The sequence below is a fragment of the Amaranthus tricolor genome, chromosome 14 (assembly GCF_026212465.1).
Source record: "Amaranthus tricolor cultivar Red isolate AtriRed21 chromosome 14, ASM2621246v1, whole genome shotgun sequence".
Lineage (NCBI taxonomy): Eukaryota > Viridiplantae > Streptophyta > Magnoliopsida > Caryophyllales > Amaranthaceae > Amaranthus > Amaranthus tricolor.
This window is the reverse complement of record NC_080060.1, coordinates 21,664,057-21,683,354: the sequence shown is the minus strand read 5'-3', so window position 1 is coordinate 21,683,354 and position 19,298 is coordinate 21,664,057. Positions and strand designations below refer to the sequence as shown.

At 33.7% G+C, this 19,298-nt stretch overlaps 2 protein-coding genes and 1 pseudogene across 2 annotated transcripts; all 3 read right to left on the bottom strand.

Annotated features, from left to right (window-relative positions):
• Positions 1-1,945: 1,945 nt before the first annotated feature.
• LOC130799151 (GDSL esterase/lipase At1g33811) lies at positions 1,946-3,509 on the bottom strand. The gene is made up of 3 exons (XM_057662239.1): positions 3,191-3,509; positions 2,471-3,106; positions 1,946-2,370 (listed from the first exon to the last, which is right to left on the bottom strand). The coding sequence occupies exons 1-3, from the start codon at positions 3,456-3,458 to the stop codon at positions 2,147-2,149; spliced, it is 1,128 nt and encodes a 375-aa protein (XP_057518222.1). The 5' UTR covers positions 3,459-3,509; the 3' UTR covers positions 1,946-2,146.
• Positions 3,510-7,579: 4,070 nt separating this feature from the next.
• On the bottom strand, positions 7,580-10,066 carry LOC130799423 (uncharacterized). Its single transcript, XM_057662517.1, has 7 exons — positions 10,003-10,066; positions 9,834-9,928; positions 9,384-9,452; positions 9,119-9,301; positions 8,815-9,066; positions 7,802-8,301; positions 7,580-7,697 (listed from the first exon to the last, which is right to left on the bottom strand). Exons 1-7 carry the CDS (start codon positions 10,064-10,066, stop codon positions 7,580-7,582), a joined length of 1,281 nt encoding a protein of 426 aa, XP_057518500.1.
• Positions 10,067-16,921: 6,855 nt separating this feature from the next.
• On the bottom strand, positions 16,922-17,030 carry LOC130800558 (U5 spliceosomal RNA; annotated as a pseudogene).
• Positions 17,031-19,298: the final 2,268 nt, after the last annotated feature.

Below are 19,298 nucleotides of genomic sequence, written 5' to 3'. Positions count from 1 at the left end.
AAGATCCCGTACCACCACCTAACACGTATTCACAAAACACAATAAATAACTTTTTATAAAATATGAATATATAATGTATGTATAAAAAACTTAAAAAGTATTTACCTCTGGCGAAATTGTATGAAACTAAGGGCTTTACTCCTTGACTTTCACAAATTTGACAAGTGCATAAGAAAACATCTGGATTGTCGGTTGGTTCTTTTGTAAAATACGACCACACATGTGAAACAGCTCTACCACTAGGAGGCGACATTGCCGGAAAAGGTTGTCTTACTGTTTCATCTTCATCTAAATTTAAATATAAAGACATACTCAAATACCACTATATATAAATAAATAATAATTTAAAATTTAATCAATTTGAAGAATAAAATTATAAAACTAACCGATAGTTTGGAAATTGACTCGTTTACCACGAGCTTGTCTTTGTTGTTGTTGTTGTAGTTGTTCTTCATGTGATCTTGTTGATGACTGTCGAGATGTATGTATCCTAGTAGGGGTCGTTGGTTCCACTTATTGTTCTTCTTCTTCATCAATTTGTATTTCTCTTTCCACTTCTTCTGCATAATTGTGTAATTCTGGGTCGTACCCTTCTGGATAATTTGGTTCATAATTATAATTACTAATCGAAGGTGTTGTAGATACCGACGGAGTTGAAGTGACCTTTCTTTTGGAGCTAGAACCTCCCAATGATTTTGCCACTTTAGTAACTTTTTAGAGGCTTTTTTCAAAAAAGAAGACATGATTGATAATATTGAAATAATAATAGAATTAAGAAATAAATAAATAATTAATAGACTAATTATGTAATTAACTAAATTAAAAAATAATTAAAAGACTAATTATGTAATTAAGAGAATAATTGCGTAATTAAGTAATTAAGTAGAGAGAGTAGAAAAAGAGATGAGTTGTGAATGAAAATGATTGAAAGTGATTGGTATTTATAGAAAATTCCCCAACGGCTATAAACGGCAAGTTCCAACGGCTAGTTTCACGGTTCCGGTTCCATGGAACCGCTGCGCCGGTTCACCCGGACCGGTTCCGGTTCCGGTTCCATGGAACCGTTGGGCCGGTTCACCCGGACCGGTCCCGGTTCCGGTTCCATGGAACCGTTGGGCCGGTTCACCCGGACCGGTCCCGGTTCCGGTTCCATGGAACCGTTGGGCCGGTTCACCCGGACCGGTTCCGGTTCCAACCCGCGGTTCTTAGGTCCGGTTCATGCGGTTTTTATCCGGCGATTTCACGATTCCGGCAACTTTTTTTTCGGCGGTTTCACGATTCCGCGGTTCGGGCCGGTTCGGAACCTGTCGCGAACCGTTTCGGTTCCGGTTCCGATTCCAAGCGGTTCGGGACCGGTTCGGTTCCGGGTGACCCGCTCCGTGGCCATCCCTAAATACAACAAAGAGGTTAATTGTAACCTAAACATCTAGGTTTTTTCTTTCTTCATTTCATTTTTTAGTTTTCTTAGCCCAAGTTTATGTTAAAGACAAATTTAACCTTGTTTTTATTTGAAATTTCCGTTCAAAATTGAAGTTTTTGTTCATTTCATTTTCATTATTTGTTAAGTTTGATTTTTATTTATTGGTCATTAATTCTTTTTTTATTTTACATGAATTGATTTGTTATTCATATAGGGTAAATTTTAATAATTTTTTATTGATTCCATGTCTAGTTAGTAGTTTCATTATCTAGGGTAGCGGAATTGATCCCAATGAAATATAGATTGATGTTATTTCTATAATTAAATTTATACTCGATTGAATCTTAGGTAAAAAACTACATTAACCTAATCAATGATATAATTGTATGAGATAAGAAGTTATTTCGTCTTAAGATTAAATTTAGGTTAAATTCTTATGAATTTAATCAATAAGAAGACTATATGAGAATTAAATTAATTAGATCTTAATCTAGCAGTCAGTTTTTAATAGCCTTTAGTTAATTCTTTCTGAAATATTCATTTTTGGTACGTATCCATTTGATCATATAATAAAGTAAACTAATAAAAACTTGCTCGTGTATAACTCCACATACACTGTTCGCTTTGAATAAAAATAAATATGACATCAATTATACTACAGAAAACCATGAAATAATAATGACTAGTAAATTGGAGTTGGAGGAATTATATGAATGAAAATGGTAATTAGAGCATAGCTAATTGTTGTATGTTGATAGGATATGCAAATGACTTGGACTTGGAGTAGTAGGCCTTCTTAGCAAGTATGATGTTAGCCACCTCAGTTGGGTGAAATGCATCCCAAAATAAATACTTGTTGCGGTTCTCACAAGGTGTCTGTAAAGGAAGACATGTAATTTGGCCATTGTTCTTTCCTACCCCACAACATCCTGTCTCAACTTCTTCAAGCCCTGCATTGATACGGAAAATCATAAATGTTAAACCTTAAAATCTCGGAATTGATCATTGGAATGAATTACTTAATAAAATAGTAAAAAACAAAAAACATACCGTAGGATCGTCTGTTAGTGTATAAGTCTTTGCTTCCTCGATAGGTGTCTAAGTATACAAACTTAGCTCCGGGTAATTGAGCATTGTTAAAATTATCAACTAATTGACGTAGGCCAGAATTAAAGAGATTAATGATATTGTTCTTGTTATCATTACAACGACTAAGTGATGTACCATTGTACCTAGCAAGCTCGTAGGGTATGCAACCAATTTGACCAATCCCGGTTACAATCACCTTTCTCACTCCAAGTCGATACAAATCCGTGAGTTGACGTGAGTAATCTTGTATAAGAGAATTAGCATACGCAGCCGGAGTAAATTGGGTAGAAGTGGAGTAGTAGTCGGTCATAAAATAATTGTTAAGGTAGTCGTTGCTTCCCAATCCAGCATAGATTATGCACTTGCTTAGATAAGTATTTAAGGCATTTGCATCTCCTCTCATATATCTCCTCATTTGTCTCACAATCCTCCCAAAGTTGTTTACTTGCTGATTCATTGGAATGTGAGCCCCTAAATTGTTGCCAGTTTCGTCTCTAATACCGGCAGCACCCGAAGCAAAATTAAGTCCCTTCATCATGGATCTACCCCTTGCCCCTGAATACGGTGGAATCAGGTCTGAAAATCCTACTAGTTGAGCTGCAAAATGAATAAATTAAATACAAAATGGATATATCAAATAGTGAATAAATGGAGATGGTGAATAAAGTTAGGAGTTAATACCTAAGACATCAACCACAGTGAGACCGTTGGAGAAACGGCCAGTGGGACCTTGAGGGAAATCAATGCCATAAGGTGCGTAATTGGCTCGAGCCAAAGTGAGAATATCGTTGTTGTTACCATTATCTACCAATGAATCTCCAAAAATGAAGAAACATGGTACTTGCACTTTTGTTGGCTCTGTTGTCGTCGTGTTATTACAAGCACCACAAACATTCATGTAGCCCAACAATGCACATATTATTATTATTATTATTATACAAACCTTCATAGTTTGAATACTCCTAACTCCTAACTCCTTAACTCCTAATTCCTAACTCCATACAAGTGATTATAATTATTATTTATAGACAAGAACCCAATTTAATAACTAAATAAATGTATTGGATTATGTTTGAAATTTGCAGCGGTGAGGTGAGCTGAATGGTCATCCCGTGAACTTCCATGCCTCACGCCATGCTCCAGTTGTCTACGCTACTTCCATCGGTGCTCATATTCAATTGCTTTTGTTAAACTATTTGCCCATACTTTTATTTACAACTCTCAATTTTAATGAAAAAGTTTTATTTTTAAAATGTAAACCCAGACTCGTACATACTATAAATTCTAAGCTAAAACAAGTTTCTCAAAAATAATGTAAAATAAAGTACAAACAAGCGATCTCATGACAAATCATCTATCTGAGAGATAAGTCTCATATGCGACGCGGTCCGTTTGATTAAACAAACTAATTGATATGCTCAACTTTCAAATTAACAATATGAAAGGAATGATGCTCAAGTTTCAAACTAACTTGAAACTTCATTAAATTGCATGCTCTCAATTATTTTTCTCTCCAATCAACCCTAATTTTACAATAAATCACACAAAAGCTCATAAAAAATCACATAAAACTAATCAAATGTTCTATAAATATGGAAAGATTGATGCTAGAATTTGTGATGATGGAAAAAAAATATTCTATAAAATTTTACGTTATTTTTAAACAATTAATGATTGATTTTGATTTTGAACATTGGTGATACTAATTTTGTAAAATAATATAATGAAAATTATATGGTTATAAAACACCTATTTTTCGACGTAAAACACCTTGTTCTTTTAGAGATTGAATGCATGATATGCAAATCTCACAAGAGCGTCCTTGATAAGATGCATTTATACATAAGTTGTGTATTTATATCTCTGTGCAAACACATTAATAAAGTAAGTAAAGACACACTTTCTATTTAGCTTGATTCTTGGGTTTTGTTAAAAAGAAGTTTTCATATTGATTTTTGGGGGAATTTTTTAAAACAATAAAATAATGATTTATAGAGATATAAAGTCAATGAAAAATTTAGGGAAAAATAGAAAAAATGATCACTAGCTACTAGTGATGGCCACCCGAACCGAACCGGTCCCGAACCGCTTGAAACCGTCCCGGAACCGGAACTGTTCGCGACATGTTCCGAACCGCGGAACCGTGAAACCGCCGGAAAAAAAGTTGTCGGAACTGTGAAACCGCCGGAAAAAAACTGCTTGAACCGGACCTAAGAACCGCGGGTCGGAACCGGAACCGGTCCGGGTGAACCGGACCACAGGTTCCATGGAACCGGAACTGGAACCGGAACCGGAACCGGTTCGGGTGAACCGGACCACAGGTTCCGTGGAACCGGAATTGAAACCGGAACCGGAACCGGTCCGGGTGAACCGGCCCACAGGTTCTTTGGAACCGTTCGAAAAAGATTCGTTAACTAGCCGTTGTGATTTTTACTATAAATATATATCACTTTCAATCATTTTCATTTACAACTTATCTCTTCTCCTACTCTCACTACTTACGCTATTTACTTAATTACGCAATTATTCTCTTAATTACATAATTAGTCTTTTAATTATTTCTTAATTTAGTTAATTACATAATTAGTCTATTAATTATTTATTTATTTCTTAATTCTATTATTATTTCAATATTATCATGTCTTCTTTTTTGAAAAAAGCCTCTAAAAAGTTACTAAAGTGGCAAAATCATTGGGAGGTTCTAGCTCCAAAAGAAAGGCCACTTCAACTTCGTCGATATCAACAACACCTTCCATTAGTAATTATAATTATGAACCAAATTATCTAGAAGAGTACGACCAAGAATTACACGATTATGCAGAAGAAGTGGAAAGAGAAATACAAATTGATGAAGAAGAAGAACAAGAAGAGCATAGTTCCTCTCAGTGTAAGGCCATTATACACTTGGCATTGGGATTCCTAGATACTCATTCGGTACATTACTGACTTGAGCGTTGGAGTTAGTCCCCAGAGCATAGTTACATGGAACATGGAACGTAGCCACGTTCCGTGATCTGGGAATGTTCATCCTCAATCACCACAAAACGCGATCCAAATCGCTCAAGGTGACGTCCCAGCACAGAATACCTTTTTAAATGCTATTTCGGCCTTCCTTTACTAATTAAAGAAAAAAAGGAGTAAAAATGAGATGAAACCTAGAAAACTAAAAAAAATCCACTTAAAAACAATCAGCAAAAAATCATTTTGATTTAATTATGTTTTCTAATATATTTTTTGTACGTAATGTATTTCGTACTCAATCGTTCCTAAGTCAATCTAAGTTGCGTTTCTTGAACCTGTTCCCGTTCCTAGTTCCAAACCGAATGTCGTTCCAGGTAACAATATCCCGGAGTCAAACTCTAAGCCTCTAAGACATGCTAGTTTTGCAGACTTGGTGATTGGATTTGGCCTTACTACAAGAAGAACTAGGTAGCATAGTTAAACTTCTCTCCAGCAAACATTCACTAAACACCCTCATAAACCCCTGTAATCTAATTGCAATAACCTAAACAATTGTGTGACATATAACATAGAAAAATGACAAACGAACTCCATTATGTACACATAAAAATGACCTGTTTTATACTAATATTCAGAATTCGCCCCTAAATTGATCAAACATATTATAAAATTGTATCTCTACAATCAATCAATATATAGTTGAGGTGATGATTTTGTACTGTAACTTAAATTGTAACTTTGGAATTCGAATGGTCCTAAAGTGCAAGTTATGTCCACCCAGCAATATTAGAGACATCAGATGATTATGGTCTCTGATGATTCACTTGGTACGACCATTACATCATTGTCCACATTAGGTTTCGACCCTTCATTTTCCCTGTTAAGCTTTGAACAAAGAAAGAAGAATGCTGCTGTGTATACTGAAATGTGCCATATACTGCAAACCCAATGCAAAAAAACCATTATTTATAGCAGAACAAATTCTGGTTTTGTTGGAAAATGGTGAAACAAAAGTGTGAATACCTGTGACAAATCCAGTAATTTTCATTGTTTTCTAATTTCCAGCTTGTTGCTGCCAAGGCTAATGCAACAAAAGCCGCTACCAAAAATCCCCATCCAAAACGTCTGCATATGTTCTTCATATTCTTAAGAACAGAGGAAGTCATAATTTTGGGTCTATACAAACAATTTTGATCAGTTCACAATGCTTGAAAAGAGAAGAAATATCATTTATATCGATGTATATTGTTATTGGCATTTGAGGATGTCTTGAATAAGAAATGTATGTAACCTTTGAATAAGATTTGAGGATGCCTTGCACATTGTAGAAATTTGTAGTAGCCATGGCACGAGAAGACACGCAATTCCTAAAACTAATACAAACACAATGTTTGTTGAACTGAAAACAATTGAAAATTGAGTTTGAGTGAATGGGTACAGACAGGGTAGCTTATAAAAATGATACAATGTGTGAATGTTGAAACTTGCCTGGTAGTATCCCTAATTGCCATGAATGCTGTGAGAATCCATACAACGGAAAGAATGGCTCGTTTTATTGCTTCGCTTATTGAAGTCATGTATAAGAAGATGCTTATGATTGCCACAAAAGAAAGCCAAAAATCCATGAACTGAAAAAATAAACCAAAATTCTTGGACTTTATAACTATTAAGCTAAATCTTATGGATAACCAAAAAATAAATCAAAAAAATAATCTATCATGAGACTTTATATACGTAATTAAGGTTGTCGTTGAGTTAGTTGCTTGGCATAATAAGAATCATAAGAAATTGGCGCGACGTACCTGTAATATTCTATATTGGATAACACAGACCAACTGTGCATCACAAGCACGATATATAGCACTCGCGACTCCACTCGACAGAAAGATTACCAATTCAGTGTAAGACTGTATTCAAGTAGAATCAAAGTGAACATACGTAGGCGTAGCTAGTGATCTATCAATAAATGCCTTAAAGGTGAAAAATTTTGAGGCCTTACTTTCTTAAATAAGGCACATACTGCAGGAAGTATAGCAGCTGCATTTGATCCAACTAGAAAAACTATCTCAAGCTTCTGTTCTGCATTAAAAACCATAATGAAAACCAAGCTCAGTTAACAGAAGGAAGTGACACTATATGTCTATGCAAAGCATTACAAACTAATGATTTGGGTATGATTTTTATGCTGCAATCAAATCCACCATGGAAAATATCACATTCACAGTAGCTGAAACACCAATAAACGTAAACATGAAATGGAAGATGAGTATAGCTATTAAAATGAAATCCAAGATAATATATATGCATATTGCACAAAAACATGAAGTTAACCTGCAAGATGTCTGTGCATTGGCAGCAATACTACATTTCCCATAACCGGAACAATTGTTAGGACAAGCCGCAAGAGAAATGGAAAGGTTGGTCTCAGACTCTAAACGAGTCATTAAATTGCGTTTCCTTAACCCAAAACTCCATTTCCCTTGTTGTGCATAAACTATATCAAATTTTAAACTTTGATTGCTTGATGCATACAACTTGAACAAGGACAGCCCATCATCACTATTATTTATTTGATTTACATAGTAGTAATCATACATTTCATGAGATGCTAAGCCACCAAATCTAGCATATACTTCATATTCTATGCTTGTGTTCAACTCCATCTCGATTCTGATATTTTTGGTAGAAACATTTGCTGGAAGTTCCATAACAAAGTAACCAATCCATGGATTGTCTATGTTTTCTCCTTGGAATATTTTGGTCAGAGGAAAATTAGATAAATAATTAGTTCCATCCACATGATATATAGAGCTTTCTTGATGACCAATCCCCTGTCAAAGATCACAAGCATTAGTAAATATACTTAAAGACATTTCATTAAGCTAATTAAGGTCAATCTAATTAAAGCTGATACATATCATCAGATTTCGACCATGTGAACCAAAAGCTTAAGCTCATAGTTAAAGTCTCAAAATATGTTATATACTGTAATAGAGACTTGATTTATCTTTTATCCATGTAAGGTCATGCTTGTATTGGAGAAAATATTAAAGAGGAAATAAAAGCGAAACTAATAAATCAACACGATTAGAGAATAAAATATAGAGAATATAATTGTTGCCAAGTGTAAGAGCTGGTTTTAAGGTGATCGAGAAGGACAAAGAGAGGAATTGACTTTCATAGTATGACTTTTACTTCTCTTAAATATTACCCTTGTACGAGCATGTCCTACAAGTTAATCCAAAGAGTTGATGTCAAGAATACAACTCAACCAAAAGCCTAAGTTGATAGAAGGAAATGATGAGACTCATGATAATTTAAACAGTCCATCAGTTAAAACTAACCTTAATAAGTTTCCATTTCAAGACATAGCAAAGTTGCTTTAGTTGTGTCATGTGATTGGATGTTGTGGTAGTAGTATTCATAACAGGCACAATGTAGAAGTACCAAACACCTATTTTGGGCAACTGAATTGTGAGTTGATTTCTGGTCAAGTCAATAGTGTAATCAAACAATGTATTTGTAGGAATGGCACCATTTCGAGCATAAACAATCAAAGATAATAAACCATCTTTAGTGTTATTGATGCTAATTTTCTGAACAAAGAGTATCAATGTTGCCGCCATGTTTTCTACATTCAGAAAACACCAACTTTGGACTCATGTCTGGTAAATGACAAGCATCAATGCTGTAATCACAAAATTGTTGTTTAAGTGGATAACATTGAAGTCTCTGAAGCTTCTTGTCACAGAATTCTCCCCAGAAGTTTGTCTCATTACAAGCTTCCACCGATGCAAAGGCACTGAATGTGTAAGATTTACCTTTGTTCATCTGATCATGATGACTTATTTATCATAACCACATAATGAAACTAAATAGATTGTGTGATCAAAATTGTAACTCGTATACAAACCATTTTAGTTTGAGTTCGAACAGCTCCAATTCCATTGAAAATGCCAATGAAAAGAACATCATCTGTAATCTGCCCATTTAAGAACAAAGGTAAATATTGATTAAAGTTTGTAAACTTTTAGCTTACGAGGTGTCAAGAGACCTGCTCAACCCAACGATTGATTAAAGTTTCATGATATGTTATCAACTATATACTCTAATACCCCTCCTCACACAAAAACCCATGGGCGAAAAAGTGTAGATACAACACATACTCTCCTTATGTCTGAAGCTAAATATTCCACTTGTAAAAGGGGTGGATGAGATCGGAAATTATGACCTTTTGTCACATTGGCTTTTGTACCGTGTCAAGGTACTAACTCAACTAAAAGCCAAATAGTGGAAGCTCGTGGATATGCTATATACTCTAACGTAAGATTTAATATTACAGCTTCTAAGTTGTAATGGATACCTGTTCATTTGTAAGTGTAAATGTGATTTTTCCTTGAATAGCATAACAGTGATTCTCTATAGCTAGTGTTGGTAGATCATAGACATTGTATAGCACTGCATGTTCAAAACACAACTGTCATGTCTAAAACCACATCCATATCTGGACACGAAAGATGAGTTAAATGTACCTAAATTTTGAAGAGTAGTCTTAGAGAAATCAGGAAGCGGGAAACCTCCATGTCGAAAGCACATTGTGGGAAGCTGAAAGGCATTACTCTGAGCTAGGCATGGCCACGGTCCGGGTTGGTCCGGTTCCGTTCCGGTTCCATCCGGTTCCGGTTCCACCCGGTTCCGGTTCCATTTGGAACCTGTCGCGAACGGTTCCGGTTCCGGTTCCGGTTCCGGGCGGTTCCAAACGGTTCCTTAGCGGTTCATGAGGCGGTTCCGGCGGTTCCAACTCACGGGACGGGCGGGTCGGACCATCGGTTCCATTTTAATTTTTTCTTTAAATTTTTGTATAATAAAAAAATACTATAATATCGCGGACGTACCTTTGATGATTACTTGATTATTAGCGAAATTCATTGCATGTCAAGTTGTCATCGTTATTGAAATATTTACTAAAATGAATGGAAAAAAATTAATTAATAAGAAACGAATCAATGATAATGTCGATAAAGATGATTAATAAAAAAAGAGGGAGAAAATGGACTTGAACCTAGTACCCAAATGAATACTAAGCTGCCTACGTATCCCGAAGGAATCAAAGCCCACGTAGTTCTTTGTCATACCTTTTATTTATAGTTGTTGAGTGTTGATTCATCGTTGTCGCTTGTCGGATTGATCCTATTCGTCTTCGTCATCATCATGTGGTTGATATTGATTAGATGCTTCCGCTGACTCTCCTCCTGACGATGATGAAGTTGTATCCATCATCATCCATGGATCATCATCGTCGTCTTGATCATCATCGTTCCTTAGTCCTTGTGTTCGTATCTCCGCTTGGTCCCAATCTTTCTTGCAAACACATATTTGAATACTATGTGGAGCAAGACGAGATCGCTTTTCATCCAGAACTCTTCTACCTGCACTAAAAGCAGACTCCGACGCAATAGTGGACGCGGGAATTGCAAGGATATCCTTTGCAATTCTCGATAAAATGGGAAATTTAAAAGATTTTTCTTTCCACCACTCCAAAATATTATAGACACTTGGGTCTATTTCAAAGTGGTGTTTTAGATAACTATCTAGTTCTAAAAATGTGGTCGAGGAAGAAGAAGATCCTACAAAACTATCATCTTGCGTCATTATGTTAGCAATTACTGAATTATAGAAAGAGGGACGAGCCGAAACGCTAGCACGCCTAGACATATCGCGTTTCGGGTTATATACACTAGCGTAAAATTCATACAGTTCAGCTAAATATTTTTTACATGTTCCGACATAATAAGCTACATCGGAAGACGGGCGATCTAACGCTTGATAATAAAATCCTATTACTTTGGTTAGGACCTCGGTTTTAAAACGTGGGTCCAAAATGGTTGCGATTCCATAAATGTAAGGAAAATCGGTAAAATATGATTTCCATTTTTCCATCATTTCAGCAAGAATCGGCCTTAATTGTGGGTTAGTATCTTCTTGTCTATGTTTAAGCAGGTGATAAAAAATAGTAATACATTCACTTATTACTAAGTGAACGTTCGGTTCATAAACATAAGAAAAAATCTTAGTCGCGTGGTCATACGCTTCTAATATGTTATGTACACCTATTGCTAATTCCCAAGTTTCATCAGCTATGAAACTATCTGTACACTCACTATATAGTTGTGTTATTACTGGGCGATAAGCAATCGCCTTTCTTAATAAATCGTTCGTTGACCCCCAACGTGTAGGAGTATCTAATGACCAATACACTTTTTTAAGTTGGTATTGGTCACATAATTGTTTATATCTTCTTTTAATCTTTCCGATCCTAAGCCATTTTACTATATCCCTAATTGGTTCTAATAATTCACTTAATTGTTTTATACCTACTTGACAAGATAAGTTAACTATGTGCGCACAACAACGTATGTGTAATAAGCTACCCCCAAGGATTAAACTAAAGGCGGGTTCGTTAAATAAAAGTTCTATACATTTTATGTTTGCGGTTGCATTATCTGTTGAACAACAAAATATTTTATCTAATAAGTTCCATTCCCTACATATCTCTATTAATCTATATTTTATGTTTTCGCCGGTGTGTCTTTCTGGCATAGTCTCAAAAGCAATTATTCTTTTTTGAATAATCCAATTTCGATCTATCCAGTGTGCTGTTACACACATATAAGATTCTAAATGTGGGGGAGCAGACCATATGTCAGTTGTTATGCTAACCCTACCATTAAACGATTTAAACATTTCAACTAGGCCATAGCGCATTGATTCGTATAATTTAATTGTTCGTCTTTTAAGAGTGTTCCTAGGGATTGCTCTAAATTGTGGTTGCAATTGTTGTCTAGTGAGACGCTCATATGCCCTACTTTCACCGTGGTTAAAAGGCAATTCATCGCAAATTACATACCTAGAAAATTCATCAATCATGTCATTACGATTATATCTAAAAGGCATACCTGTGTTGGGAATGTCCCATTGTGTCTGTCGGCTTCCACTTGTGGTCCCGCTGCCGCTTGATGCATGAGTTTCTTTTGTGATTCCATGCTTCTTTGCCAAATGTTTGTTAAAAGATCCCGTTCCACCACCTAACACGTATTCACAAAACACAATAAATAAATGTTTATAAAATATGAATATATAATGTATGAATGTATTATGTATGTATAAAAAACTTAAAAAGTATTTACCTCTGGCGAAATTGTATGAAACTAAGGGCTTTACTCCTTGACTTTCACAAATTTGACAAGTGCATAGGAACATATCTGGATTCTCGGTTGGTTCTTTTGTGAAATACGACCACACATGTGAAACAGCTCTACCACTAGAAGGTGGCATTGCCGGAAAAGGTTGTCTTATTGGTTCATCTTCATCTAAATAAATAATTTAAAATTATAAAACTATAATTAAATAAATAAATAATTTAAAGTTTAATTAATTTGAAGAATAAAATTATAAAACTAACCGATAGTTTGGAAATTGACTCGTTTACCACGAGCTTGTCTTTGTTGTTGTTGTTCTCCTTGTTCTTCATCTGATCTTGTTGATGACTGTCGAGATATATGTACCCCAATTGGGGTCGTTGGTTCTTCTTCTTGTTCTTCTTCTTCTTCAATTTGTATATCTTTTTCCACTTCTTCTGCATATTGATGTAACTCCGGGTCGTACCCTTCCGGATAATTAGGTTCATAATTATAATTACTAATGGAGGGTGTTGTTGATACCGACGGAGTAGAAGTGGCCTTTCTTTTGGAGGAACTGGAACCTCCTAATGATTTTGCCACTTTAGTAACTTTTTTTGTGGCTCTTTTCAAAAATGAAGACATGATTGATAGTATAGAAGTAAAAATAGAAATATAGAATTAAGAAATAAATAAATGATTAATTATGTAACTAACTAAATTAAGAAATAATTAGAAGACTAATTATGTAATTAAGAGAATAATTGCGTAATTAAAGAATTAAGTAGAGAGTGTAGGAGAAGAGATGAGTTGTGAATGAAAATGATTGAAAGTGATGAGTATTTATAGGATGGATTCCAACGGCTCTCTAACGGCTCTCTAACGGCTAGTTTGGCTCAACGGTTCCATGGAACCGGTGGGCCGGTTCAACCGGACCGGTCCCGGTTCCGGTTCCGGTTCCGGTTCCATGGAACCGTTGAGCCGGTTCAACCGGACCGGTCCCGGTTCCGGTTCCAGAACCGGTTCCATGGAACCGTTGGACCGGTTCTCCCGGACCGGTTCCGGTTCCAACCCGCGGGTTTTTTGGCCCGGTTCACGACGGTTTTTTCCGGCGGTTTCACGGTTCCGGCGACTTTTTTCCGGCGGTTTCACGGTTTCGCGGTTCGGGGCGGTTCGGAACCTGTCGCAAACGGTTCCGGTTCCGGTTCCGGTTCCAAGCGGTTCGGGACCGGTTCGGTTCCGGGTAACCCGCCCCGTGGCCATGCCTACTCTGAGCTATGACTTTTGAGTCCTGCCAAATCAAAATAAAAGCTTAAGATTCAATTACATTTTTGAAAAAAGATACATGAATGAATGAATGAATGAAGTAGGCAAGCTTCCAACTTTTATATCCGTGTCCAAGCCAATGCTTAAGGAAGAGAACCAAGGTGGCAGCTCAACTATCAAAATAGAATAAATTAAAATTGTCTACCATTATCCTAATAATATAATTAGGATTATTCAAGATTAATCGAAATATAAGACTTGATAAAAACAATGTTCAAGTTTGAGGGCTTTTAAAATTTTAGTCATGAATTTTTTTACAAGTTATATTATAACTCAAAAAGCATAAGCCTTATTATAGACAAGCTGCCAGATTTCGATGGCTAATGGCTTTCATCCAAGATGATCTGTTAGACTTAAGAATTTTACTTTGACAAACATAATGACCTTTGAGTTTGAAAAAAAATTTCAAATCACTAATTTATTTTAAATATAACTTTTGATTAAACATGAATAATCCCAACTATAAGGGGTGCTTGCTAAGAATGCATCAAGTAACACTTTACCTATGTATGCAACAAGTCATTTTGCATTAAAAAAAAAAAAGTAAATACAAAATTAAATTATAAAAAAAATTAAAATTTTGAAAAAAAAAAAAAAGATACCAAGTAAGTTTATTCTCCGATTTTAACTTTAGATTTTTGTTTTTATTTTTTTTTTTTTAAAATTAACCTGCAAAAATCGATTACCATTTGGGCAACAATGTTTTTGGGTAAGTGACCCTAAAATTGGAATTATTTATGATTAATTAAAAGTTGAAATTATAGTAGAAAATCAATAAAAGATTGGATTATTCTAAGTAATTTTTCCTCTTTATTTTAGTATAAAAATTATTTTAAAATTTTAAAATTTAAATTTTATATTGGTTTATGTAAAAAAAACCGCTAATTATTTTTCCAATAAAAAATTTCACGGACATTTACGGCCCCTTTGATAGATAGTAATAAACGGTGGTAATGGAAATGAAAAAAAAACTAGTGTAATATTAGTTGAAAAATCTCTTGGCTACCTTTATGGCCATACTTGTCTGATTTCAATCATCTCATTTTCTTCATAAAATTTATTCTAATGTATTAGCATTGGGAGAGGTGGTAATGGAAATGAAAAAAAAACTAGTGTAATATTAGTTGAAAAATCTCTTGGCTACCTTTATGGCCATACTTGTCTGATTCAATCATCTCATTTTCTTCATAAAATTCATTCTAATGTATTATCATTGGGAGAGGTGGTATTAGATGGTAATGGAAATTTGTAAACAAAAAAACTTTTTTGTGATCAAAGATTCATTACCATGGGAATGATATGAAACTTTTGATAAAATTTTACACTATAAATCATTTCCATTACCACCATTTAGTACTACTAAGCAAACGGACAGTTAGCATTTAATTGATTGAAGTGGACATCATGAAAAATTACCTATTTAATATTTAATATCAATCAAGACAACTCTTGATAAATTACCTTCCAATTATTTATAGATAATATTACATGTAATCTTCATTATTAGTGACTCTTTTATTCTATGTAATATTATAAATATGAATATTTCTTAAATAGTATGTTGCGATCAATAACAATCATTATATACAATTCTCTAAAGTCTCTTAAAACTCTACAATATTCATTGGAAGGAAGGGATAATATTTGAATGTAAGGAGGGGATTTGGCCTCTGGAGGTGCTGAAATAATCATGATGATCAATTGCTAATTTTTCATTTGAAATAAAATAATTTTCGATGTCTGAATAACACATCAAGAATGGTCATGAGCTTATAAATTAAAAGTTGGTGTTGTATGGATCAATTAGAGCATATTAAAATAGTACAACCTTAAACTTAAGAAATGCGAGTTAGGGAGTGTGGTTAAATAATAGTATCTATCTATCTTAATGTTAAAGAATTCTAATACAAAAACACTATTTGGACATGGCATTTTTAGAGCAAAAAAAAAGTAGAAATTAATTACTACATAGCATATTGACCAAAAATGTAATTTATTACTATATAATTGATTACTACATGATTACCATACTATATAAGATGCAAATATTACATAATTGATTACTTTCATGAATTAGAATATTTAGAATATGGCAATTTTAATCAAATGAGATAGTGATTTTAATATCATATGAAAAGTAAATATTTTAAAACCATAGATAAAATATTACTGTTATATCCCTATCATATATGGTGTTATAGTAATAGAATATGGTATATTGACCGAAAATGTGATAATACGGGTAATAAATATCACTATTATATTCCTATCATATATGATGTTATAATAATAGAATACGGCACATTTACCAAAAATTTAATACGGGTAATAAATATCACTATTAAAGTAATCTTTTATAAGCACTATTATATAATTGCATACCTTTTTAGTTGTAATATTCACGCGTTTAAAATATTAGATCCATAGCGTCCAAACTCCAAACATAACAAGGGCTTAACGGATATTACTTCTAATGCCGGGACTTGAAAATTAAAAAGTAATGATTAGAGGTGTTCATTCGGTTGATCGGGTCGGTTTCGGACGGGTGTTAATCGGTTCGGTTGCATTTCGGATCGGTTATTTTTCGGCTGTGTGTTACAACGGGCCACACTCGGGTCGAGTCGGTTAGTCACGGTTCGGTTAGATATCGGTTATTCAAGCTATCGGGTTAGCATCAGTTCGGTGTCGGTTGAAGTTCGTGTCGAGTGTCAATCGGTCTCGGGTTGTCATCGATTACTAATTGGTTCGGTTTTTTCGGGTACAGATCGGGTTCGAGCTTTATTTTTCGAGTAGTTATCGGTTACGGATAACTATTGATCGGGTCAATATCGAAATAAGTTAATAGTCCGGTTTTTAATTGATGTATGCTCATTTACTTACAAAAAATAATTACCGATTGTTTTATCAGATATAGCAGATAGGGGTGTCAAACAGGTCGGATTGGGTCATTTTCAGGTTCGGATCATATATAAATGGGTCAACCTTAATGCAGCGAGCACACGGTATTCTTTAGTAAAAGGCGAAAGAATAGTTCGCTATGTGCTCACTGCGTGGCTGCGTAAGTTGGTATGAGATCTGTGGAAGTGATTTAAAAGATTTTTCTTTTATTAGTATCTTTCATAGCCGATGTGGGACAACTTCCTTTGTTATTGAAAGTCATCTTCAGCTGACAAATCCCTTAGCCGATGTGGGACAACTTCCTTTCTTATTGAAAATCATCTTCAGCTGACAAATCCCTCAATACATGGTAATTGGTATTATCTTTGTTTTTATGAAGTATTTGGCAACATATATATATATATATATATATATATATATATATATATATATATATATATATATATATATATATATATATATATATATATATATATATATATATATATATATATATATATATATATATATATATATATATATATATATATATATACATATATATATATATATATATACATATATATATATATATATATACATATATATATATATATATATATATACATATATATATATATATACATATATATATATATATATATATATATATATATATAGGGCCGCGTTCAGGTGCAAACCACGGGTATATGCGAACCGTGAGAACCAAAAAATGTGTTATCTTTTTACAGAAAAGGTGTTACTTTTGCACAAAAACTGTGTTACTTTTGTTTTTAAAAAAATCTGGTACTTTTTACCAAACAAGTATAACTGTCAGGAAAAAAAAATATAAATGCAAAGTAACACGTTTTTCTGGAAAAGTAACACCTTTTTATATTAAAAGTAACATCTTTTTATGGTTCTCACGGTTCTCATATAAGGATGGTTTTCATTTGAACTTCTCCCTTTATTTATATATATATATATATATATATATATATATATATATATATATATATATATATATATATATATATATATATATATATATATATATATATATATATATATATATATATATATTCTGTATGCAATCTCTTCTGTATAGAACATTAGAACTTGTGTTCTTCCTTTTTCCGTATTATTAGAAAACTGAAATTGGACTTAATTTGCTAAAATTAGGTGAAAAAATTTGATTCGGATTTATAACAGTTCGATTTACAATCGGTTCGGGTTTGTAACAGTTCGGGTTAAAAACAGTTCGATCTTAATCGGTTTTAGTTAGGTTACATTCAGTTACGTGCATAATTCGGGTCGGATTTGACTCGGGTCGATCACTGTTCATTTCGGGTAACATCGGTTAAGGTTTATATGTCGGTTATAAAATTCGGTTGCAGTTCGAGTTCGATTTTGCCCTTTTCGGTTATCAAACGATTTGAGTGAAGTATCGGTTCGGGTAATTGCGGTTCGGTAAACCTAAAAAACTTACATTTTTCGGGTCGGATAATTTTCGATTCCGGGTCGAATTTTCGGGTCGGGTTTGTTTTGAACAGCTCTAGTAATGATTCATGTATAAAAATCAAATGAACATGATCAAGATTCAATTTCTATGCACATCATATTAAAGGACGAGAAGGTACTTCCAATTTTTTTTATAAAATCTCGTTATAAATTAATATATATGTCACCCAACTTTCATTTTATGTATTGCAGTTTGACAAATATACAAGGCACCATTTCGAAATTTATATTCAAATATCATACAAGTAAAGTAAAGTGAACTTTTGAAACAAATAATCGAAAAAATAAAAAATTTACAAAAATAAACTAAGAATCAAAAATATTCTAAATATAAGCGTGGAAATCCTAAACCTTAGGTTTGGAGCTGTTCGCAGTTACTAACTGCGAACAACTATTTTGACCAGTTTGACATGTTCGTAATTAGTAACTGCGAACAGCTAGCTGCACAAATACGCAGGTCAAACTGGTCAAAACAATTGTTCGCAATTAGTAACTGCGAACAGCTCCAAACTTAAAGTTTAGGATTTTCACGCTTATATTTGGAATATGTTTGATTCTTAATTTATTTCTGTAATTTTTTTTATTTTTTCGGTTACTTGTTTCAAAAATTCAAGTAAAATAAGGTTGTATCTATTACCTTACACGCTTTGAAGTAATAGAAAATTTACAAGACTACAAACCACACACAAAATATTTTGTATTATATTGTCACAAAATATTTTATATTATATTGTCATTTAGTAATTTATATTAGTATATGAACTTTTAAAAGAAATAATGTTCATTATTATCTATTTATCAATGTATAAGACAAATCAAACAAACTATCACTTGATTAAATTTTTCTTTTACATTCAGATAAAAAGTTGTAACATAAGATTAATTGATTAATGATGGCTACTACTAAAAGTTGTAGTCATTTTAAA

Coding starts and splice junctions, on each gene's coding strand:
- LOC130799151 (XM_057662239.1), bottom strand. CDS start 3,458: ATGAAGGTTTGTATAATAATAATAATAATAATATGTGCATTGTTGGGC. Junction 3,107..3,190: donor CACTGTGGTTGATGTCTTAG/GTATTAACTCCT, acceptor TTCATTTTGCAG/CTCAACTAGTAGGATTTTCA. Junction 2,371..2,470: donor CACTAACAGACGATCCTACG/GTATGTTTTTTG, acceptor GTATCAATGCAG/GGCTTGAAGAAGTTGAGACA.
- LOC130799423 (XM_057662517.1), bottom strand. CDS start 10,066: ATGTGCTTTCGACATGGAGGTTTCCCGCTTCCTGATTTCTCTAAGACT. Junction 9,453..9,833: donor TTACACTTACAAATGAACAG/GTATCCATTACA, acceptor TTAAATGGGCAG/ATTACAGATGATGTTCTTTT. Junction 9,067..9,118: donor CAGACATGAGTCCAAAGTTG/GTGTTTTCTGAA, acceptor CTCTTTGTTCAG/AAAATTAGCATCAATAACAC.